This window comes from Panthera pardus, unplaced genomic scaffold (assembly GCF_024362965.1).
Source record: "Panthera pardus isolate Hobbes unplaced genomic scaffold, ASM2436296v1 HiC_scaffold_17, whole genome shotgun sequence".
Lineage (NCBI taxonomy): Eukaryota > Metazoa > Chordata > Mammalia > Carnivora > Felidae > Panthera > Panthera pardus.
In genome coordinates this window covers 22,136,206-22,161,395 of record NW_026526732.1, presented here as the reverse complement: position 1 = coordinate 22,161,395, position 25,190 = coordinate 22,136,206, and the positions used below count along the sequence as shown (strand labels likewise).

The 25,190-nt window shown below is 38.9% G+C and overlaps 1 protein-coding gene and 1 long non-coding RNA gene across 2 annotated transcripts in view; both read right to left on the bottom strand.

Moving 5' to 3' along the window:
* Nucleotides 1-2,649: 2,649 nt before the first annotated feature.
* The window catches only part of LOC128777633 (uncharacterized), a 73,906-nt gene continuing 51,365 nt past the window's right edge, over nucleotides 2,650-25,190 (bottom strand). The window contains exon 2 of the long non-coding RNA XR_008422867.1: nucleotides 2,650-3,016. This is a non-coding gene — a long non-coding RNA (uncharacterized LOC128777633). The remainder of the gene's footprint in view (nucleotides 3,017-25,190) is intronic.
* SF3B5 (splicing factor 3b subunit 5) lies at nucleotides 9,871-10,603 on the bottom strand. Its single transcript, XM_019425060.2, has one exon. It carries the CDS (start codon nucleotides 10,471-10,473, stop codon nucleotides 10,213-10,215), a length of 261 nt encoding a protein of 86 aa, XP_019280605.1. The 5' UTR covers nucleotides 10,474-10,603; the 3' UTR covers nucleotides 9,871-10,212.

The following is a 25,190-nucleotide window of genomic DNA, read 5'->3' as shown; positions in this document are numbered from 1 at the left end:
ACTTACTCATCATTTAACACATAAAGTTATTGAACACCCACTGTTCTAGAACCTGGAGATCCATGGGTGTACTGTGTTTTCCTTATTTAACTGTGACCTTATTTTTATCATATTTATATATCTTCTGTGCTCAGGACTGTGATTTACATGGTCTGATGATGGATTCTACTAGGTTGATGGTCAACAAATATTATTAAGGTGTCTACAGTGTGTTGGATACTAAACTACCTGGTGAACAATATCAGCTAAAATCATTGTCTGTGCTTAATACTTTATTACCTAAAGTTTGAGATAACCTAGTAGGAAGACACAAGTTATGAAGAGATGGCCAAGCTCTACATTGTGTTCTTTTGAACTCATTTTTAGAAAAATTTCTTCCAAGGCTTATCCTTTTTTGTGTGTGTTTTTTGAAAGACGGATGGAGTATGTAAGGATAAAGGAAGGGCTCTTGACATAGGGAGTATAGTCAATAATATTGTAATCTCTTTGGTAACAGATGGTAACTAGACGTCTTGTGGGGATCGTGGGGCTTGGGGATAACTTTGTAAGGTATCAAATCACCATGATGTACACCTGAAACCAGTAAGATATTGTATGCCAGTTATACTTTATAAGAAATGAGGAGATATGGGGCGCCTGGGTGGTGCAGTTGGTTAAGCCTCCGACTCTTGATTTGGGCTCAGGTCATGATCCCAAGGTCGTGGGATCAAGCCCTGTGTCAGGCTCTGCACCGAGCATGGAGCTTGCTTAGGATGAGATATATTTTATAATTCACTATTAAAGGTTAAACAAAACAAATTTAAAGAAATCCTCTTTCAAGTGGTTGGGATGGTTAAAATGCTGTGTGTGTGGGGGGGGGTGGGGGTGGTTAGACAACAAATGAAAACAGTAGGAGGGAAAGGGGACACGGAGGAAGAGAGAGGGAGCAGCTGAGGTGGGCCCAAATGAAAAGTACAGAGTAGAAGGAGCTGCCTTATAGAGACAGTTGAGAGTCTGCTCAAGAGTCTGTCAGTCCTCATTTCAATCCCCTGATTGCCTTCTTCTCCAGATTGTCAGACCCATAAAGGCTGTGACCCCGTGTGTCTCGGTACATTCATCAAGTGAACGGTAAATAGTAAAGGTTTTGAAAATAAGAACTCCACAACTTCTACATTTCTTTTTTTTTTAATTTTTTTTTTAACGTTTATTTATTTTTGAGACAGAGAGAGACAGAGCATGAACGGGGGAGGGCCAGAGAGAGAGGGAGACACAGAATCTGAGGCAGTCCCCGGGCTCTGAGCTGTCAGCACAGAGCCCGACGTGGGGCTCGAACTCACGGACCGTGAGATCATGACCCGAGCTGAAGTTGGACGCTCAACCGACTGAGCCACCCAGGCGCCCCGCAACTTATACATTTCAAAACACATGATACACATCTTTCCCCCAAGTAGGACACCTTGCCCACCCCTAAGGGGACATAGTGAGGGTGTTCCACTCTTTGAAATAATGAAATGCTGGAAAGAGTCTAAGTGCCCTGAATCAGGCAATGGATATATAAATTGTAGTTATATTCCCATAGTGTAGCATTAAAAAAATAAAGTACATATCTATATCTCTCAATTGGGATATATCTCTAAAATAGAATGTGTGAAAAAAGCATAGAATTATATGTACAATATAATACTATATACATGTGTATATACACACACACACATATACACAGCATATATACAGACACACATACACACAGCATATACACAGACACAATTTTATCAAGATGTAATTCACATACCATACAATTCACTCATTTAAAGTATACAATTCAATGGTTTTGATGTTTTTAATTTTTTAAAATTACAGTAAAATACATATAACATAAATTTTCCCATTAAAAATTTTTTTAAGTGTAAAATTCATTGACATTACATTCACAATATTGTGCAGCCACTGCCACTGTACTTTCCACAACTGGTTCATTGCCCTAAACAAAAATTCTGTAACTATTAAGCAATAATTTCCCCTTACGCCTCCCTGCAATCTCTGGTAATCACCAATTAACTTTCAGTCTCTATGAATTCACCTATTCAACATACATCAAATAAATGGAATCATACAATATTTGTCTTTTTGTGTCTTGTTTATTTCATTAATATAATGTCTTCAAGATTCATCTATGTTGTAGCATGTACCAGAACTTCATTACTTTTTATGGTTGAACGATATTCCATTGCATGTATTACATACTATATTTTGTTTATTCATTCATCTGTTGATGGACACTTAAAGACTGTTTTCACCTTTTGGCTATTCTGGAAATGATGCATTGAAATTGGTGTACAAATATCTGTTTGAGTCCTTGCTTTCCATTCTTTTGGGTCTATACCTAGAAATGAAATTGCTAGTTCATATATAATTATGTTTAGCCTTTTGAGAAACTGCCAAATCATTTCATTGGTATATTTGTTAAAATACAAAATTACAAAACACTTCTATAGATAGATGATAGATAGATAGATAGATAGATAGATAGATAGATAGATAGATGATAAATATGTTTGGTGCACTGGGTAAACTGGAAGAACACTTACAGAAGTTATTATTTTTGTCATAAGGATGGGATACACATAAGGAGAGAGAAAAAACTAGGCTAGGAGTGATCAAAGGAAACAGTTTTTTCTGTAATGCTTCTTTTATTTTTTAGAAGGGCTACATATACATACATTATTTGCAGAATTATCTTAAATAGTTAAGAGGAAAGGACATTTGATAAAATATAATCAGTTGTAAATTTGAGGTAGAAGGAATATCCATGTTACATTATTCTTTGTACCTTTTTTATTTTTTTAATTAGAAAAAGACAATTTTTTTGAGAGAGAGAGAGAGAGAGAGAGAGAGAGAGAGTGTGTGTGTGTGTGTGTGTGTGTGTGTGTGTGTGTGTGTGTGTGATTGGGGAAGGGGCAGAGAGAGGGAGAAAGAGAATCTTAAGCAGGCTCCACAACGGGCATGGAGCTCAGTCTCACAACCATGAGATCATGACCTGAGTCAAAATTAAGAGCTTAACTGACTGAGCCACCCAGGTGTCCCAAAAAAAGACAACTTTTTCTAAAATGTACATTATCACTTGATCCTCGTATTAAAATTGATGAAGGAGATAGGACCGTGATATTATCCTCATTGTGAAGGCAGAATTCTGAAAAGGACGGTGGTGGACCAGAACCAGAGACTAAGGCTCTGGGCTACCAGTGGGAGGGCTTGGTGAGGAGAGGGAAGCTGGGGAGGTGGGCACCCTAAACTCTTTGATGCAGTGTATCACATCCCCTGAACATACCTACTTAATTTTTCCCCCATTCTTAATGGTATGATGACATTTCTGCTTCGAAGGCCATTGCTTTTGTGGGGCAACACGGACGAAGAAAGGATAAGGTTCATTAAAGCAGAAAGATAGCATGATAAGAGAAAAGGCTGGGAGACAAGATAAGAACTGAGAACGGTGGCTAGGAAATGAGCGAAGTGGAGAAAAGAAGGGATTCTGAGGTCATGCAGATCAAAGAGACAGAGGTTCAAAGGGCCATTTGTAGCAGACCATTTGTGCCGTGTGAGAGATGAGATGTATTCTTCCATGTCCTGGTGTCCTACCAGTGCCCCTCACCCTTTCTCAGTTTTCACTACTTCTGTGCTAAGTGATTGAGTGGGCAGGTATGTGTGGTGTGTATGTTGCATGTAAAGAAAATGAAGGACACGGCGAGTCTGAAAGGAATGTGGGATGTGAGATAAAAAGCCAGTTAAATTAAGAACAAATTATCATCTCTCTAAAGTAGAACAATTGTTGGCTGCTGTATCACTCACTATTGATCCCTGATCAGTATACATTGTCCAGAAATAATAAAATTAGAGAACAAAAATGTCCAAATTCCTCAAAAATATTGTTTTTTTTTTTTATGCACTTGCCCTGGAAAATAAACTTAATAGCTTTGTAACTAATTTGTACAATATAAGTCTCTTTTCTTTCTAATATCTTAAAGTTGCTCGTCCCGGAGAGATGAAAAAAAATCAGAGCTGAGAACTAAGAATGCTTTACTCACAAAAGGTATTCATTTTCAGTTGAGGGAATTACAATCTAAGAAGGAAAGGGAAGTTCTCTGTGGCTATGAGTTCCATCTACACATTGCCACCAAATTCATTTTCCTCATGCCCAGTGTTGAATACATTTCTCTATTCAAATTTCTTTCCTTACAAAAGCAGTATATCCCAAAGGTATTTCTCAGAATCATCTTTACAAGTGTTTCTTGAGGAAAGAAATCCAAGATCAAATAAGTTTAGGAAGTGATGAGTTAAGAAAAATTTCTTACTGCAGAACTAAAAAAAAAAAAAACAAAAAAACCAAACCTAATCTGAAGCATGAATCTCCAAGCAGTGGGACATTTCTGAAACTTATTTGACCAAGATATTCCCCTCTCTTTATTCCCCCTTCCCCAGCCCCAAGTCTAACTTTTTATGGAATTAGAATTCTGCAAAACATAGTTTTGGAAACATTGACCTACCCTATGAGAGCCTGGATCCTGGAACCAGATCTGAGTGTAAGTGCCTTAAAACTTAACTAGCTCAGTGATATTTAGCAAACAATTTAAGTTTTCCTGTGTCTGTTTGCTTACTGGTAGAATGGGATAATAACCTTCCCAGGGTTGTTGCGAAGATTTATTGAGATAATATATAAAAGTTTTGGGCACATAGTGAGTACTCAGCAAACAGTAGCTGTTATCTCATTGTTATTCTGGAATTTGAAACTTAACTTGCTTTTCCAGCATTACGAAAAAAGCAGGAGCCAGAGTGGGAAATCTTATAACCCACAAGAAGTTAATGAAAGTAATGGAAAGGTTTTAAATGGGAATGAGTGGTTTGAATTCTCCCACCCTTGCTAGGACAGCTGGTATGATCTCCAGAGGCTCATAATGCCTTGCCATTGTCTTAACACATACAAATCCTACTTCTCACTCAAGGTCCTACTTATCACTCAAGCCTCTTTCTTGACAATGTCCTCATTTACTCCCTCACTGGCAGTTTGCAATCATCTCTTCTTGTAAACTCTATAGCCTTTTTTCCCTATATCTTTCTTCAGCACTTACCAGTTGCTATGACAAATGGAGTTGTTAATGTGCTGCTGTATTTACTTCCCTAACAAGCATCCTTTTAAGGTCAGGGTCCACATCTTGTCTCATCTTTGTAAGCGTAATACAGGGATTTGTAGTATTCACTACATACTTGTCAAATTAAAAACATGCTATCACCTTACGGTTCACAAAGTGGCTTTCAAACTACAACATCACTGTAAATAAATATAGAAAGTTGATTTTCTCCAATTAGCAGAAATCTGTAAGTCTGGAGCTTTTTCCAAGAGTAGTTTCTATCAGAGCATTATTTGCTGCCCTCCTGTGTTTGATAAGAGTATTATTTTTTACCAGAACTATAACAAAAAAAAAAAAGAGAGAGAGTAACAGGCTCAATAAAATATATTTGGACTGCACTTTGTTTACTTTCAGAACCTTGAATGAATTTTTTCCCTTGCAAATTATTTTTCCTTTTCCCATTAAAATTACCTGCATTCAATACATTTCAAGCTACATTTTTTACTTAGATCTATATGGTATATAAGAACTTTTCATATTGGTCTGATACTCTTTCTACTAAATCTAATGTACTAAACTTTTTATATTTCCTTTTTTTTTTTTTTTATCTGAGACAAGAACTAATCTCAAACTATTCTAATGTGACTTTTATATATTAGACCTGCTTGGGCAACTGTATATTTAAGACTGTACTTTGGAGCTAGAAAGACCTGGTTCAGATCCTGACTTAGCCACATAGTAATTGTATAACCTTGGGTAAATTTCTTGTCTGACACTTTTTCCTCTATAAAACAAAGGTAATACCGCTGAAAGATCACATATGATAAAACACTTAGCACATCATAAAAGCAATCAATATGTTACCTATTATTACTATTTAGGAAGCATGTTTTCAAACATCTTTTTTCTTTAGAATTACCTATTTTGGTGAAGTTGAAGACTGCAAAAGGACATGAATTAGAATGGACCCAGTGTATTATCTGGATTAAGTTCTGTCTTTCCATATTCAACACTCAATATTTATTGAACACTTGTGATGTGCCAGGCACCATTCTAAACACTTGCCCTTGTACAACTTAACAATATAAATCCTACCACTTCAGGGGCACCTGGGTGGCTCAGTTGGTTAAGTGTCCGACTTTGGCTCAGGTCATGATCTCACGATTCGTGAATTCAAGCCCCACACTGGGCTCTGTGCTGACAGCTCAGAGCCTGGAACCTGCTTCAGATTCTGTGTCTCCCTCTCTCTCTGACCCTCTCCCACTCACACTCTGTCTCTCTCTCTCAAAAATAAATAAACATTAAAAAAAATTAAAAAAATAAATCCTACCACTTCATGACATCTTTCGCTAAGTTATTAACTTTCTTTTAAATTCTTGCAGTTTTTAATTGTGCACATTACTTATTGGATTCTTTTTTTTTTTTTTTTTTTTTTGAGAGAGAGAGACAGAGACAGAGACAGAATGTGAGTGGGAAGGAGCAGAAAGAGAGGGAGACACAAAATCTGAAGCAGGCTCCAGGCTCTGAGCTGTCAGCACAGAGCCCGATGCGGGGCCTGAACTCAACTGCGAGATCATGTCCTGAGCTGAAGTCGGAGGCTCAACCGACTGAGTCACCCAGGTGCCCCTGGGTTCTTCATACAAGCTACCCCATACTATGTATCCAGTCCCTTCCTCTCTATCTCCAGTGCAGGTTGTCACCTCTCCTGGTTTGCTGTCCTGCTATAGCCTCCAGTTAGGGATGGGGGCTCACCCTCATGCCACTTTGTAAACCTTTATCAAGTTTTTTAAGGATGGGGACTTAAAACTTGAATCTCTCCTACTCTCGAACGTGAGCTGGGGGAAAAGGCATTAGTGTGGATACTTTTATTGGATTGCTGACAATCACAGTCTATTTTCTGTTACCCCACCTCAGTCTATTCTCAACACAGCAGCCAGAAGGATCCTCTGAAACAGTGCATTGTTTTCTTCGAAGTGATGTCTCTCTTCATTCATTTCTTGAGAAATGAATACTCAAGTCTAAATAACCATAGTTCAATCTACTGTCTGTTTTGTTTTGTTTTGTTTTGTTTTTTCAAGCAAAAATGATGGGCAAGGATTTCAGGGAATCTGTGAAGTTAACACTTCTCATAATACTGAGGTTTGCCATTGTTAGCCACTTTAACATTCGTACAGATGATACAAAAGCAACAGAAAGTAAACTAGCAAATCCGCACGAATCAAGGTAGTGGCACCAAACTACTGGCAGTCTTCGTATTTTCCACTGCCACGCGCTCTCAATAAAAACAAACAAACCACAAAGTCAACTCGGTTTCACTTAAAAATGTGCTCTCTGCAGTAAAAAGTAGTAATTTTATGAAATCTTAGTCCTTGAGGGCGCATCTTTTGAAAGGTTCGTGTGGCAAAATTGGTGGTGTGCGTAAAGCGTTTCTGCTGCTTCCAAAGGACGATGGTTTTCTCAAGGAAAAGCACTTATTATTTGAGTTACAAACTGAACTGGCTTTCTCCCCGCCCCCACCCAAGGAAAACCATTTTACTTGAATGACTGACAAACCATAGTTACTCAGAATTAGGTATTCGGCAGACATTTTCTTGAAAATGAACCGAGTGGGCCGGTTGCTTCAAGGACAACAGAAGACAGTATTTGCTACCAGTGATCACAGTGAAGCTATCAAGCAAAACTTAAAATTGTTTAAAACTTACACCATCACTGTGAGTTTTTCAGCTTCCCAATACCATGAGACTTTCCTAATGACATCAGTGGTGATATTAATAAATGTGATTTTTTGATGTATAACTAAATGTGTCAACATTGGAAGGCCTCTGTAACTCAGTGAGCCAATACTTCCCAAACAACAGATGCATGGTGTTACAAAATCATATATGGGTAAAGGAGCCTTTCAGAGTTCATGATAGATAAATGAAGAATGAAACATAACAGAATTTAACATAACAGAATGAGCAGAATGAAAAGTTCATTGATCAAAGTCCATAACTTTTAAGAAATTACCACTTGTTGGGGTTTTGCTAGAGAATTAAAGTAAAGCCACAATTATTTGAAAAGGCTATTAGAATATTCTTCCCTTACCACATATTTATGTGAAGTGGACTTCTCAAACTTCAACCAAAACTTCGTATCACAGGGGTGGCTGGGTGGCTCGGTGGGTTAAGCGCCTGACTCAATTTTGGCTCAGGCCATCTCACAGATCCAGGAGATCACGCCCTACGTCGGGCTCTGCACTGGCAACATGGAGCCTGCCTGGGATTCTCTCTCCTAATATTAATAAACATTCAAAAAAACTTCATTATCACAAGAGTTTGAATACAGAAGCAGATAGGAAACCCCAGTTGTTTTCTATTAAGCCATTGAAGACATCTGCAAAACTAGTTTTTTTAAAAAAAGCCATTCTCACTAAGTTAGTTTTGGAAAAATATTAGTTATTTATTTATCTTTAAAAATATTTATTTTGAGAGAGAAGAGTGCAAGTGGGGAAGCAGTTGAGAGGGAGAGAGAATCTCAAGCAGGCTCTACGCTCAGCATGGAGCTTGCTAGATGCTGGGTCAATCTCATGCACGTGAGATCATGACCTGAGCCAATATCGAGAGTTGGGCACTCAACCAACTAAACAAACCACCCAGGCACCCCTTTTTAAAATTTTCACAAGGTTTTTTTCTAACATGTAATGGTTTTATTATTATTTTTACATGAATTAGTAAACCTTTTAAATTTTTGTTTTAATTCCTTATTTGGTTAGTATCAACAACTATAAGTCTCACAAACAGACTATGGGTTGGGGTGTGTGTGTGGCGGGTGGTCTTCAAGAATTTTTAAGAATGTAATCAAGTCCCAAGGCCAAATTGTTTGAGAATTGCTGATCTAAATTACATCAGATCACATTACTTAATAAAACCATTACTCCCAATGACTCCCCATTTCCTTCAAGTCCTTGCATTGGCCTTCCAGGCTCTATTCTTATATGTTCCTCCTCCATTACCTATCCCTCTGTTCTTCCCCTTGCTCACTCCCTCCAGCCATATTTGCCTCTTTGCTGTTCTTCCAGTAAGCCAGACAAAACTTCATTATTAGGACCACTGCACTGACAGTTCTCTCTGCCTAGTAAGCAATTCCCGCAGTTTTCCACAGGGCTATTTCCCTCCCTTCCTTAAAGTCTTTGCTCAAGTGTAACCATCTCATTAGTCTAACATAAGCATCGTGTTTAAAACTGCAAACCTACTGCTACTCCCATCCTGCACAACACCTTCTAATACTTGCCTGTTTATGTCTACAGTTTGCGCAGTCTCCCTCGCCCAAGTATAACATAAGCTCTAAAAGCATAGCGAAATGCCCACCACATAGAGCTCAACAAATATTTGTTGAATGCTGAATGAAAGAACTCGTTTGACAGCCTGTTACTTTTCACAGTCCCAAGGATGCAACTTGCATGGATAGTAGTGGGCAATGCTAGCAAAGATTTTTTGAATGGAAGAAAAAAACGAGGGTGGGATACAGTGATCAGAAACCTCAATACTGAAGGCATTATGGGTCTGAAAAAAAGCTCTTGGAAGAAGTCAGGGCTGGGGAATATTATAAAGGTTGTGCAAGGCGGACTTAACTGTCTGGCAATGAACTGGCCCTGGGCTCAACCCCCGCCACCGCTCATCCCCTTCTCCACTTCCCATACCTCCAGCCCCTCCCGTCTCCTACGAAACCAAAGTCCCCAGAGCCCTCCCTCGATCCCTCCACCCGAACACAAGTAGTCCACACCAAGTGACTGAAAAACTTCTAAACTTTATAGAAAAAGCAACGACAACAATCAACTAGCCAAAAACGAGCCTCCAAATTCCGTCTCATTCCAGTGCCTTCTCCCCTCTCTGGCTGGCTTCAGGATCTCTCCACCGTCTCAGTTCTCAGGGGTCCTGATGGTATCCCAGCGCTGTGTTCCACAGGGTCCACAGGACGGCGGGTCAGGCGGGACGCCCTCGGGTAAGCACTTCTGCACTGGGAAAGCACGAGAAATAGGAGCCATGGAGAATCGGTCCACTTGGTACGGGAACAGGCGGGAATGACGGCAAAAAGGGAGGAACTCAGGAGATGCTCCCGCACAGCGGTCTCAGTTCTCCTCCGGCTTGTCGGCTGGTGGTCCGCAAGGCTGCAGCATTTTCTCCATCAAGTTGAAGCGGACTCGCGCTTTGCTCTCATTCTCCGCAATGGCAAAGTAGTTCAGAAGGTCGAAGTGGCCCATGTAAGAGCAGTAGGAGTCGCGGTGCTGGTTCACCAGCCATTCCCACTTGGTGGTGTCGGCGTGACCCGTGCCGATGTACTTGGACTGCAGGTGCTCCAGCTGACTGTGGATGGTGTAGCGGTCCGTCATCTCGCCGCTTTCCCTTTGCTCCCAGGTCAGAGGCCACAGAAGAGAACCAACAGCTCTAGATTTTCACGCGGGAGACAGGCCGCGGCAGGGAACCTACAGGCCCAAGCAGTCGCAGACGAATGGCGTCACCGCGACGAAGTTGCGTGGACTCGCGGTCCTAGGGCTCAGAAGCGGAAGCGGCTGTGTTTTTTGCCCTGCAATTGGAGTTGCCTAGGCGATACTACACGTCGGTCGCCCCCCCAAAGAGAGCCCCGCCCCCTTCGTAGAGCGTTGCATTATGGTTCAGTTAGTGAGCCTTTTGCTAATAGGGAGCTTTGCATGCTGGGACCTGTGGTCTCTGAGGGTTCGTGCACGTCCGTTTCTGGGAACGGTAGTCGCAGTTTACGAGGCCGCCGGCGGCCTAATGGAGTGTGGCGTAGGGGAGGCGGGGAGCATCCTTGGAGGTTGCGAGCTGAGAAGAAATGGGAAGCTCAAGTAGGACGGGGCCACAGGCAACTGTGAAAATAAAGTCGGTATAATTTTGGTTTCGGAACGAATGTGGCGGCGTGGCAGTCCCTTCCCAGCCAGGGGTGGGTGACCCTGAAATCAGTCGCCGCCGAGTTCTGGCCCCAACTATGTGTCGTGTAAGCTATGTGGAGTGAACGTTATTTCAACGTTTGCAGGGCCACCGTTTCCTGCCCGGTGACCGAAGTGCTAAACCAGTTCTGACACGTTCCGGCTCCTCACCAAGCCCCTCCTTCCTCTCCGGCTTCTTAATTTGATAGTCTCCTTCCAGCCCCTCGCCCCACCCTACACACCCCCCGCCTGTATTTCTCAACATTCCGTGCAGCTCGCCTGTCCAATTCTTTGTACTAGCTGTTCCCTCTGCTCGGAATGCTTTTGTTCCCTTGGCTAACGACTTCTCTCTTGAAGTCAGCTCAAAAGCATCTCCTTGAAATCGGCTTTGGCCATGCCAGACAGATGTAAATTGTGCCTTTTCGCGTCTTGTCCGTCTGTCTTCATATTTTCGCTTTATATATGCTACTTTTGGGTTTAAGAACTTCCTCATGTGAATTCAAACACTTGGGAAAAGTAGTTGACGTTTTCGATGGTATCTTTTGTCACATGCTTCTTTTATGTTATCTTTTTATGATATCCTTATGGCCTGGCAGAGATTGTATTCTCGAAAAACATTTGATGAATGGATAAACAACTGTATGGCAGCCAAATAGAAGGAATTCTTTACTGGGAGAAAGAGAACTTTAAAATAGTTTTATTCTGATACAAAATCCCAGCTATGTACAGATGAGAAAGTCTAGAGATCTAATGTACAGCATGATGACTGAAGTTAATATTGTATTGAACGTTAGAAATTTGCACAAGAGAATAGATTTCAGGTGCACGCACACGCACACACACACAAAGGTAACTGTTAAGAGATGGATATGTTAATTAGCCCGACTATAGTACAATCACTTCATTATGTGTATATATCAAATCATGTTGTACACCTGAAACATAATTTAGGTTTTATTTTTTAAAAGAAGATTTAAAGGAAAGAAAATGACAAAAAAATGTTCCTTATGGGATCAAATGCCTGTGCCAAAATGAATACGAAAAAAAGTCTTACTCTGTTTAAGCTATTATAATAAACATCTGTGGATTCACCATCCAGATATATCAAAGCTTGCCATTTTGCCATTGTTTCCAACGTTGTTAAATAAACATGAAGTTCTCTGTGTTCCTCTCCCTAATCTATTCACTTCAGGAAACTAGCTTGAATTGAGAGTTAATCTTTCCTGAGTCTGGTTGTTTGTTTTTGTTTTTTAATTGCTGAAAGTTTGTGTATCCAAGGTATTATTGGTATGCGTGTTGTGAAACTTTACATAAAATGACACCCTGTGGGTATTTTCCCTCGTCAGAATCCATGTTGATGTATGCAATTTTAAAAATTATTTTTTTAATGTTTATTTATTTTTGAAAGAGAGACAGAGCGAGAGCAGGGGAGGGGCAGAGAGAGAGAGAGAGAGAGAGAGAGAGTGAGAAGGAGACACAGAATCTGAAGCAGGCCCCAGGCTCTGAGCCGGCAGCATAGAGCCTGATCTGGGGCTGGAACTCACAAATTGCAAGATCATGTTAGACGCTTAACCCACTGAGCCACCCAGACACCCTGATATATGCAATTTTAATGCATTTTTCCTGTCATGTAGTATGCTATTGAATTAATATACCATAATATATCCATTATCTCAATAATGGACATTTAATTTTATATTTTTGCCATAAGAAACAATGCTGCAATAAATATTCTTGTACATATATTCTTATACACATGAAGGAGTTTCTTTAGGGAATCATATATATAGGTAAAAATTTGTTGAGATAGGGATGAGTGTCTTCAAGCTTTGCTAGTTATTTGCCAAATTGTTGTCCAAACTGGTTATACCGATTGGTGCTGCCAAGAAGAGAATGAGAATTCCTTTTGATCCACATCCTTCCCAAAACTTGGGGTCCTCAGACATTTAATATATGTATTTTTAATTTGATGGATGGAGCAGAATTTCATTGTCTTTCATTTGCAATCCCTGCTTACTAGGGAGATGGCATGTTTTTTATGAGTTTATTGGCCCATTATATTTCTGATTTGTGAAGTGCATATTCATATTCTTTGACAATTTTTTTTATTGGGATGTTTGTCTTTTTCTTACTAATTTTTTAGGAGATCTTTGTATATTCTGGATACCAGCCTTGCTAGTTATATGCAATGAAAATATTTTTTTCCAGTCTCTAATTCATCTTTATATTTTCTTTATGACAACTTGTAAGAGGTTAAGTTTAAAGTAGTAAAATGTATCAGCCTTCCTTTATGGTTCGTGCTTTTTGCAATTGGATTAAAAAATGAAATGAAGCAAAACACTTTTTTACCCTAAGGCCATAAAAAATAGTTTATTTTATTCTAAAAGGTTTATAATTTTGACTTCTATATTTTGAAATTTAATCTACCTGAAAGTTTTGATTTGTTTGGCTTTAGGGATCTAATTTTCAAATATTTTCCTATATGGCTAACTAGTTCACAGTGATAACCATCATTTGTTAAATTGTACCACCTTTCCCTACTCATCTTTAATGCTTCTGTTGTATATGCACAGATCTGTTTCTAAGTATTCTGTTCCATTAGTCTCTTTGTCTATATGCTCATTGGTAACACGGTAATTATTATAATTTTTTTAATTTTTTTGAGATGGTGCTTATTATACCTTTATAATAAGTCTTGATACCTGGCAGGGTGAAACCTGTACAATTTCTTTTTTTTTTTTGGAAATGTCTTAACAATTCTTGATCCTTTGCTCTTCTACATGAATTTAGAATTGTCAGTAAAATCCACATGGAAATTGTGATTGAGTAGTCAAACAAAGCCACAGAAATTAATATTATTTCCATTTCATTAAGAATGATTCTAAGGGGGCGCCTGGGTGGGTCAGTTGGTTAAGTGTCTGACTTCGGCTCAGGTCATGATCTCACAGTTCACGAGTTGGAGTCCCGCGTTGGGCTCTGTTCTGACAGCCCAGAGCCTGGAGCCCACTTCCAGTTCTGTGTCTTCCTCTCTGCCCCTCCACTGCTCACACTCTGTCTCTCTCTCTCTCTCTCAAAAATAAAATGAACATTAAAAAAATCTTTTTTAAAAAGAATGATTCTAAGGATATGAGAGAATTCCTCAAATTCAAAGGCCTTTAGAACTAGATGGAAAAAACTGAGGGTTGATCGGGGGTGGGAGGGAGGGGAGGGTGGGTGATGGGTATTGAGGAGGGCACCTGTTGGGATGAGCACTGGGTGTTGTATGGAAACCAGCTTGACAATAAATTTCATATTAAAAATAAATAAATAAATAAATAAATAAATAAATAAATAAATAAATAAATAAATATTTGGAAAGAAAAAAAGAACTAGATGGAAAATACATTTACATGTAGTAATTAACAGCTAACGTATATTAATTTGCTGGGGCTGCCCAAACAAAGTACCACAGATTGGGTGCCTTAAGCAATAGAAATTTAGTTCCTCACAGTTCTGGAGAACAAAAGTCCAAGATCAAAGTGATGGCAGGGTTGGTTTCATTCTGAGGCTTCTTTCCTTAGCTTACAGATGGCCATCTTCCCTCTGTGTTCCTCTGTATATCTGTGTCCTAATCTCCTCCTATAAAAAGACTGGTAACGCAGACAGCCTCCCCTCTCCTATCCTGCCTGCCACTCCCTTGCAGTATATTCAATAAACTTCTCTAAAAAAAATAATTAATTTAAAAATTTAATAAAAAGGCCAATCATATTGGATTAAGGTCCACGTATATGACCTCATTTTATATAAAGGCCCTTTCTCCAAATGTGGTCACATTGAGTTATTGGGGGTTAGGACTTCATCATGAATTTTGGTGGGGGGACACAATTTAGTGGTAATGGTTTTATACAGTAATGAGGAATATGCAAGAAAACTTGTTCCTTTTTACATATTTGTAAATTTAATTAGATTTGTGAAACCAGTTTACGTGAAAAACCTTTATTTGTCCTCAGACAATTGCAATATTTACAAGGAAAATGCAACATTATTACATTAATAAATGTGGTTTAAAATGTTTAAGAGTCAAAATTTGGAGTGGATCTAAATTTTATCCAAAGGCCTATTAAGAGTGATTGTGAAATTTTGCTAGACTTATGAATGGTTTAGGATTAAAAAAAAATTTTTTTAACGTTTATTTATTTTTGAGAGAGAGAAAGAGCGCAAGCAGGGGAGGAGCAGAGAGAAAGGGTGACTCAGAATCCAAAGCAGGTTCCAGGCTCTGAGCTGTCAGAGCCCAAAACGGAGCTCGAACTCACGGACACTGAGATCATGACCAAAGTTAGATGCTTAACTGACAGGCGCCCCATGAATAGTCTAGGATTTTTAACTGAATTTACAAGCTTAAGGAAAAAAGGCAGGTTTTTGATTTATAACTTTAATAAACTAAAGATTAAGTTTTAAAATCTAAACAAATCTCTGGATGATATCTTGTACATTTCCCCAAATGACCCTTAAAGTCACCAAGAAACCTTCCATTTAACAAGACCAGCTTGCAAATAACGCAAAAACCCTGCTTCAATTTGAATTGTAATTAAATTAATTTTAATTTAATTTATTTGGAGAGGATTGTCATCTTAACTATATTGAGCTTTCTTATCTATGCACATAGGAAGCATTACATTTTGTTTTTTACTTCTACTTTTTTTACTTCAAATAAAGCTTGGACAATTTTCCCCATAAAGGTCTTTCACATCTTCTGTTAGATTTATTCCCAAGTATCTGCTATATATACTTAAAAATGTTCCTTATGACCTACTAAGGAATATCACAATTTCTTATGCGTATTGGCAATAAAGAATTTTGGTCTGTAACCAGTGACCTTGGAGAAGGCATGGGAAGACATTCCAGGAGAGCCTTTAATATTTCCTGACCCAAGATATTATTATTACCTCAAGTCAATCCTGCCTGTTAGTCACTTCTATGTAACTATCAAATACCATCTTACAATTTGGCATTTGAGTAAGAAAAATATGCAAGAAAAGATTCTATTGGAAAAGACTATAGAATTAAAAATGCATAAGGAAAATAAAAAGTATATATATATTTTTAGACAGAATTATATTTTGTGTATTTTTTAAGTCTGGAAATGCAGGTAGTATTTTATCTTTTCATTTTCTTGGTCTACTGCTAATGGTTTTAAATATTTTCAAAGTCATTTAATATTTTGAATAGCCAAGGCATCATTCAAAAACAAAAAAGTATACAAAGGAATGCAGTTTCTAACATCTACCCATTTCCATCCCCATCCTCAGTAAGTAACCATTGTTATGTGTATCTAGTATATCCTTCCAGAGACTTTTTTTAGTGGAGGTATATAGGCAAACACAAATATATATGATATTTTACTCCTTTTAAAATGTAGATGGTAGCAAAGTGCTTTTTTTTTTTTTTAATGTATCATGGAGTACATGAAAGAGCTTCCTCATTCTCTCTTTTTGGTCTTGTTTTACAGCTGTATAATATTTCATTGTATGGATATATCGTTCTCTAACCACCCTCTTCTTGTCAAATGCCTTCTATACCCAGAAATTACATTTAAATTTATTATTGCAGAAAAATATGAATTTCAAATTGACATGAGATAAAGTCACATTTCCTTTGGTGAAAAATTATTTTAGCTACCATTTTTTGTCTGTAAGCAAGTTTAAAATATTATAAAGATTTTCAACATGTGCAGTGTTGATACCACATTTCACACTAGGGGTCGCCAAAACAGTACTTAACGCCAACAAATAGGTGGATGATTGAGAACATTTTCTAAGTAGGCACCGGAGTTTCTTAACCACAGTAAGAGGGAACTGTACCTGTGACTGAGATGCTGAAGGCAAAACTTTGGTTTGCTGTATCCTCAAAGGCAATAAGACTCTGATAATTTAGGAGGAAAATAAGCAGTCCTTCCTTTCTCATTATGCAAATTTTTTAATTTGGGGTTTTATATTTAATTGGATTAAACAGGAATGGGGGGCCTGGGTGGCTCAGTCAGCCGGGCGACTGACTTCAGCTCAGGTCATGATCTCACAGTTTGTGGGTTCAGGCACACATCGGGCTCTGTGCTGGCAGCTCAGAGCCTGGAGCCTGCCTCAGAATCTGTGTCTCTCTCTTTCTCTGCCCTTCCCTCGTTCACATCCTGTGTCTCTCTTTCTCAAAAATAAATAAACATAAAAAAAAACAAAACAAAAAACAGGAATGGGGAATTTAGGTGATACAGAATTTAGGGAATTTTTAAAAAGAAGTTTGCTAGACATATTTTCCTGTGATTAAAAATGTCTTTATCTTCAGGTTTTCTTTTCTGGCTATCCTGGGTTTCATGTATCTGAGCAGATCTAGAACTCAATTTTTGAAGGGTTTTTCCTCTAATTGGGCATATATTTCAAAAGCCTAAAGTGTACTGTATCTTTTTTATAATTGCTCCTGGGGAGAATATGATCACCACAGACATGCATTCTATAACTCTTCATTTGAGATTTAATAGATCATCCCTCTCTGTTCTTTAGTGATTACATTAAATCACAAGCTGGTGCAATTTTTGAACAAAAATTTCTCTGGAGAAATTTCACAAAGGAACTTTGAAGTATTATATACATATTCCATTCATTGCAGTGATATGAAATCTTGCAGCACTAAGATTAGTGATTGACATATCAGAGACACTAAATTAATATTTATTGGATGAATGAATGAATGAATGAATGAATGAATGAATGTTTGTGACAATGTCTTGAGTGGCAGCAAAAGATTGGAAACAACTTTAGTGCCAACAATAAAGGAATAATTACATAAATTATGGTGTAATCTGGGTACATATGACTCATCTCACTTGAATGTAAGTTCCTTTGAAATATGTAACTTTTTTCTCCGTTATATTAGCATAATGATTTACCCATTGTTGGCACTCCATAAAAACTGTTGAATTATAATACTGTTTTCCTGCTGGTATTAGGGAGATACCCAAAATCTCAAAACATCTCCTGGGAGTTGGGATTAGCCACCTCGAAATTCCACCATTCTCTACCCTAAGCTTAAAGAGATGTGGATGGGGGGGTGGGGTGGGGGGCGGGCAATATTTTCTTTGGCATTAATGGCAGAGACCTATGACAAAGCTTTACAAAACTACAAATATACTAAATTTTAACTGTTATAGGGTTGCTTCAGTTGCAAGGAACAGTTTTTTCATAGCTGAGCCAGGTCCTTGAACATCAGTAATCACAAATTAGAATATGGAATCTAAGAACAAGAAGTGATGGGACTGACCATATATGCAACATTTCAAGTATCCAATTAAAAACAATTTTTTAAAGCTTTAATTTATTTTGAGAGAGTGAGCACAAGTGGGGGAGGGCCAGAGAGAGAGGGAGAGATAGAATCCCAAGCAGGTTCTTCACTGTCAGTGCAGAGCCTGACGCGGGACCCAGTCTCACAAACCGTGTGATCGTGACCTGAGCCAAAATCAAGAGTCACGACTGAGCTGCCCAGGCGCCCCTCAAGTACCTTAAACACATGATTCCTTGTAGTCTACCGAGAGCAAAAGTCGTAGGTGAAACTGGAGGAAAGGAGATGAGCCTATACTTTCCTTTGACTCGAATTTGAGCAAGTGTAAGGTATGCATGGTTCCTAGGGAAGCTTTAATGCCTCTTGGTTTTAAATCAACAACGGGGAAGTTGTTTGCTTTTGACGTTTTAGAACAGGTATGTGTGTAAAAGAGAAGTGATGACATCCATATCAGTCTGGTCTCTTTCACTTTCCACAAGTTGCTCATCAAACAGAACATGTATCAAGATCTCTCTGTGTATTTTTGTGAATGTATTTATTTGTAGTTTATCTCCTTCATGTGTCACCTAGGAGTGTTCCCTAACGTAGAGGTCTCCAAAGGATCTGTGTTGATATGGTGTGTACAATGGCCCAAAAAAGAAAATGACACAGAAGCTACTTCGTATTTTTAATGCTGACTTGTTTCTAGTATCTTAAGGCCAAACAGGAATTTGGGGGGTGGGACACATTGGCACACGCAGCCGTGGCAAAGCACTAATGGTGCCACTGGCCCGCCTCTTTCCCTCATTTTTACTTCAGTTTACGGAAACCACTGTGCAAATGCGGTTTCAATTCTCTCCACTTCCAACTAGGTATCTGCCTCTAAAGTCTCTCTTGTAAAGAAATTCTAACATTACGGCCACCGAGAACTGCTCTAATAATAAGTTTCAGTAAGTTAACTGCCTTTGTGTTTTGAGGAACTGATTTGTTCTGTTGAGATATAAAAATATTTCTGAAGTCTCATCTTTGGAGCCCTCAAGATAGCTAAATGCTTTTGGTTACTTCCGCCCCCCCCCCAAGATTTTTTTCTTGTTAAGCAATTTCCATACCCATTGTGGGCTTGGAACCCACCACATCCCCAAGATCAAGAGTCACATGCTCCACTGACTGACTGAGCCAGCCGGGCACCCCATATGCCTTTTCATTTCCCTTGATTTGCTAGGATAATCTTTGTACTTGGCTTCACAGCTTTACTTGAAAAGGATAGAAAAGCAACTGCAGTTCTGTCCTAGTTTTAGTGCAGTTTTGCCCCGAGACCAAGACAAGAGTGGGCCTTGTCCCGGGCCCCCTTACTTCAGGGGGTCTTGCTATGGCTTTCCACTAGCTCCACCCTCCCAAGAACTGAAAAGTCCGTAGGTCAAGGAGACATATTCATCCATGCCCCCACTTCCCCAATCCCTGGCTCAAGCACACACAGACAAAGATTTGAAACACAAGTTCCACGTACAAACAGCCCCAGGCCCAATTCTTAACTGGGATGTTTGCCTTGTGAACTCAGAGAGGCAGGTTGAGAAATTCCATCTGAAGAGTTTGAGTTTACATGCCATGTAATTTAGAGATGATTTTTAGAAAGACCCGGGTGCCACCTGGACATTATCTTGCACTTACACTTCCCCAGGTTCCCATTCAGTCTCAAATTTCTTACTGGCCAGTATCTTAGATCATAAATTACATACTTAGTAACAATGACTTGCTCCAGGTGGTAACCTTAGTTCTCCTGAAATGAAACTTATCACCTTCAATGCTAAAGCTGCTTCATTTAGAAGGTGACTGACTTTTCAATCAAAGGAAGATCTATAATACAAGGATGATTAATTACATCATATAATTAGAATTAGTATGTTAGGTTTAAGAATAGCCTGTCGATGTATGTTAAAGTGTTTGTAATATTTAAAAGACTTTGGCATTTTAGATGATCTGACGGATTAATGTTGTGATTATATTTATTTAAAATGTGTAACTGACTTGTAATTTCAAATTTAAAAAAGAATGTGACCAAGTTTGTAAGTGGCATTCTAATATTTAAAAGAAATGGCTTTAGCAAATGTATAAGTTAAATTTAGATTTATAAGAGCCTTTGAGGCGCTTTGGAACAATTTTCTTACTGGGAGCGTGTGCTTGCTTGGTCAGAAGTTTTGAAGCACTTAAAAGTAAATCAAACACATGAAACCCAATAATTCAGTGAAGTCAAGTTGCTGGATACAAAATCAACATAAAAAAAGTAACAATGTTTCTGTATTTCAGCAAGAAGAAAATAAAATGGTCCCCACACAAATGGATACTTGATATATGACAGAGGCATATTACAGGGAGGAGGGAGGAAAGAAAATCTACCTAATAATAGTGCTAGGATAACTGTGCAACACATAAGAAAACAATGAGTTTGGACTTCTAACTCACACTGTACACAAGAGTCAATTCCCGGTGCATATGAAATCTAATATGAGGCCAATTATGAAGTTATTCAATATAGGAGAATATCTTCATGACTTTGAGGTAGAGAAGGGTTTCTTTAATGAGACAAAAATGCGCTAAATATAAAAGTTAAAATTAGGAGGGCTGAGGAAGGCTTTCAGCAGAAGGCAACATGTTCGAGGGCTAGAAAGAGTGGCTGGCCAGCTCCAGGGCTGTGAAGCCTTCAGGAGGAGAACTGAGCAATTGTTTTGTAAGTCCAGAAGAAGCTGTTCCTTCAAGTAGGCCCAAGAAGAAGGCATCTAATATTTTTGGACCAATTGAAGAACCTCAGGACATACCTACAGGGACAAAAATCCCTGGAAGGAGAAGTATTATTTTTTGAAAAATCAGTGGTGTCTGAACCCACCTGGTGGGAAGACCAGTGATGTTTTTGGGTCCTCAATCCCTGACACTTCACCCTTGGCACAGCCAATCAAACCCAAGGATCCTGTTTTCTTATGTGAAGGAGAAGACCCTCAAATGGACCTGAAAGCTGCAAGGAGCTCCTCCTGCAGAGAAGAGCCAAAAACAGGCGTCCCCTTTCAGTTGCCTCGCTGACTTTGGAGGCATTTTCCTGTCTCCATTAAATGGTTTGCAGTTCAAAAGTTGTTATCGGAAAGGTGTTTAGATTCCAGGACATTTTTTCTCCATTAAAAAATGTCATATATGGTGGTTTTGCTTTTTAAGTCCAAACACACTAACTTGCTTGACTTACAATGAAATGTTCTAATGGTAGAAATGAACTACCATTTATAATTTTGTTTTTTTAATATATAAAAAATAATTTGTGAATTCCAAATTGGATTGCCAAGAAGAAACTTGACGTTGTAGTGCTGGCTCTTGTGGTCCCTCGCGTTCCCAATCCCCCGCCATCCACCAAATAGGAGGAAAATGCTCTCTAGTTCTCTCTGCTGACACGGAATTTGGGGTGGAGATGGGGGAAACCAGAGATAGGAATAGACGCTTTGGGGAATGGGGAGAACATGAACTATAGCAAGAGTTTCTCAACAGTAGTGACAGAGCTCTTTCTGTTCCTTTCTCCCCATCTTTTCCTGCTTTCTTTCCCTCCCTGAAGCTGTAGGAGTGGGTTCAGTGTACATGGGTAGTTTGGTCACCTGCGAATCTGCTGCATTTGTATTTAGAAAATGTTCTATACACTGAGGACTACCTGTATTTGGAAGATTAAAAAGCTCTTAGCATCCTTTTCTCAACCTCTAGTCTGCATTGAGAAATTATTAGTCTCTGTATTTTTATTAAGCCTTGAAACTTTTAAAAAGTTTGGCATACGTTTTTTACTAAAGCTATATCAAAAGAAAAGCAGCAAACCTGTACTCACATCACAATATAATTTTGATAGAAATGTTTTGTTATTTTTACAAACTGGAACTGGCTATAACAGTTGAATGAAACTTAGCAATCATGTACTCAAAAAAAAGTTGATTAGGTGCATTTAATTACATAAAAACAAAACACTTCTGTTTATAAAAAAAATATGATTAAAAGAATAAAAATACTAGCCATAGACTGGGAGAACCCATTTACAGCCTACGTAAACAATCACCACCATCACCAACAATAACAAAAAACTTGTTTCTGAACACATAAAGTACTCTTTAAATTTGGCTTTTTAAAAAAGGGGCAGAAAATCCAATAGAAAAACAGATAAATGACTTGATTATGCATTTCACAATAGAGGTTATCCAAATGGCTAGTAAATATTGAAAAGTTTAATAAACAGAGAAAAGTTAATTAAACCAATGAGATATCACTGCACCCCTACCATATTATCAAACTTTAGGTTTTATAAAGCCAACTATTGGTGAAGAATTCTAATTTTTGGTAGGAATGTACTATAAATTGTACAACTTCGGAACATTTAGAAATGACACTTCTTGGGCCCTACCCCCAATCTATTGAACCTACTGATACGTGGGGATGGGGTCCAGCCATCTGTGTTTTAACAAGCCCTCTAGACAGGTCTGATGAATTGTGTGCATGTATACTTAACTACACATCAACAAGAAAGTTCATAGCAGAGTTATTCATAATGATCCCAGAAAGGAAACAGCCTTTACGTCTATCATTAGTAGAACAGGAAATTCATTTTTAATTTGGGAACAAAGGAAGTATCTTTATAAACCCAGAGTTGGGAACAAGTAGGAGAGCAAAGGCAGGAGTTACAAGAGAAAATAGTTTCAAGGAATAAGTTGAAGATCAGGTAAAATATAACTGGGGAAGTTATTTGAGGTGGAAAAGAAAAGAAAAGTCTTTCTCAGAGATTAGAGAAGGAATGCTCAAATTTTACTCAAGGGAGAACAGGAGGAATTCAAGGAGTTTTTTTCATCCATGAGAGTATCTATTTCTTTATTTGTTAGGAATCAGGGTTGGATGCAGAAGGGAAGGGATGGGTTAGGTGGCATGAGAGTTATGAAGGTTTGAAATATCTTATGAGTGGCCTGGGTTAAAATGTTGAGCAGCCCAGTTCTAACTGCACATTTGGAGCCTACTGCAGTGGGTTCAGGAATGATAAAATTGCACAGAACTGCTTTATACAGGGCTCGTTTCTGTTATCTCTCTGGCACTTACTCATATTCTTCACCCAATCTTTGTAAACTAGTTATTTCAAGTGGTTGACTCTGTTGAAGAAGCAAGTGGCATTTCTAACACTCTTAACACAGTGTTACATTTTGTAACAGCTGCTCAATAAAAAAATTAAATCAGTGATGGAAGGTTAGAAAATGGTGGCTAGCACACCAGAGTGAGTATGACTCAATGAAAGAGGAAGGTCTTTGGAGATAAACAAAAAAAAAAAAAAAGTATTTTTTTTAATAATAGTGGCTCTACAGCTTAACAGTTGTTCTGATTCTGGGAAAGTGCAATTCTCAGGACAGGCCCCTTAGAATCTTTTTTTTTTTTTTTTTTTTTAATGTTTAGTTTTGAGAAAGAGAGAGAGACAGAGTGTGAATGGGGAGGGGCAGAAAGAGAGGGAGACACAGAATCTGAAGCAGGCTCCAGGCTCTGGACCATCAGCACAGAGCTCAACGTGGGGCTCGAACTCATGAACTGTGAGATCATGACCTGAGCCGAAGTCAGATGCTTAACCAACTGAGCCACCCAGGCACCCCAGGTCAGGTCCCTTAGAAGCACAGCCACATGTGGGGATTCTTGGGTAAGTAATTTGGTGAGGGAGTAGTCTCAGGAGAAAGGCAGGAAGAGGTAAGGTAAGGCAGGGGGAATAAGTGCAGCTTTGGCTGATCCCACAGGAGATGATGGAGCTCACACTGCTCATCTTATCTTGAAACAAGAGGGTCTACAGTCAGTATTTCCATGCCAGTCAATTATTGGAATGGGTTATCCATCCTAGGGGAGATAACTTCCCAGGCAAGGGACTTCTGCTTGGCCAAGGTCAGTTCTCCAGAAAACGAGCCAGCTGTGGGCTTTTAAAACTCAAAACTCCCAGCAGCCTAGGGATTAGTGCATTGACCTGGTTAAGGATATCTGGACAACAACAGCATCTACTACAGTCCACCCCTTATGCTACTTAGCTCTACTTCCTTCTTACCAGGTACTTACAATTTCTGGGAAAACTAAGAGGAGAAGGATCAGTGGATCAAATGTAGCTTCCCACTGTTGCAATTGGTCCCAAGTCTGTAACTGATATTTATCATCTCCCTTCATCACCACACACTCCAGATTCTCCTCCCCTCCAGCTATCATTTATGTTGGTCCAGGTGGCTTTCCTGGTAGGCTGATGTCGACTCTCATATCATACAGGTTACCTACAGGTTACCCTACTATTATTGGGCTGTGGTTGCTGTACTTCTGGGTATAAGAAAACCAAGAGACACTTTAGTAGATTACGTGAGTGCCCAATATATCAGATTCTTATGATGATAAGGGTCAAGTAACCCTAACAATATGGTAACTCCTTTCCTTGCTGGCAGGTCTACAGCAGTCATAGCTTTAAGTTTAGTGGTTGTCTTATTGTGTTCCTTGGTGGAAGCATCCCCTCTGGGAACCAGGACATTTAGACTCACAAAGCCTAAAATTGTGAAGGGTCACAGGAAGTAATGGTGGGGCCATTCTGAGTTTTATTCATTGGTTCCAAGACCTATGTATTCTACTTAATGGGAACACAGCTATACAGTGGCTGATGGCTTAAGATCTATTCTGCATCCTAAAGGATAATGCTCTGTCCTTTGCCTTGGCTGTACATTCAAGATGCTATTGCACTGTTCTTTCAGGCTGGCAGTTTCTGGGCGGTGCACATACATGATCTATAATAATATGCTCAATGCCATACCTCCTCTACTACAAAGAAAGTAAAGATGATGTTAGATGCAATCCCATGTCAGGTTATCATA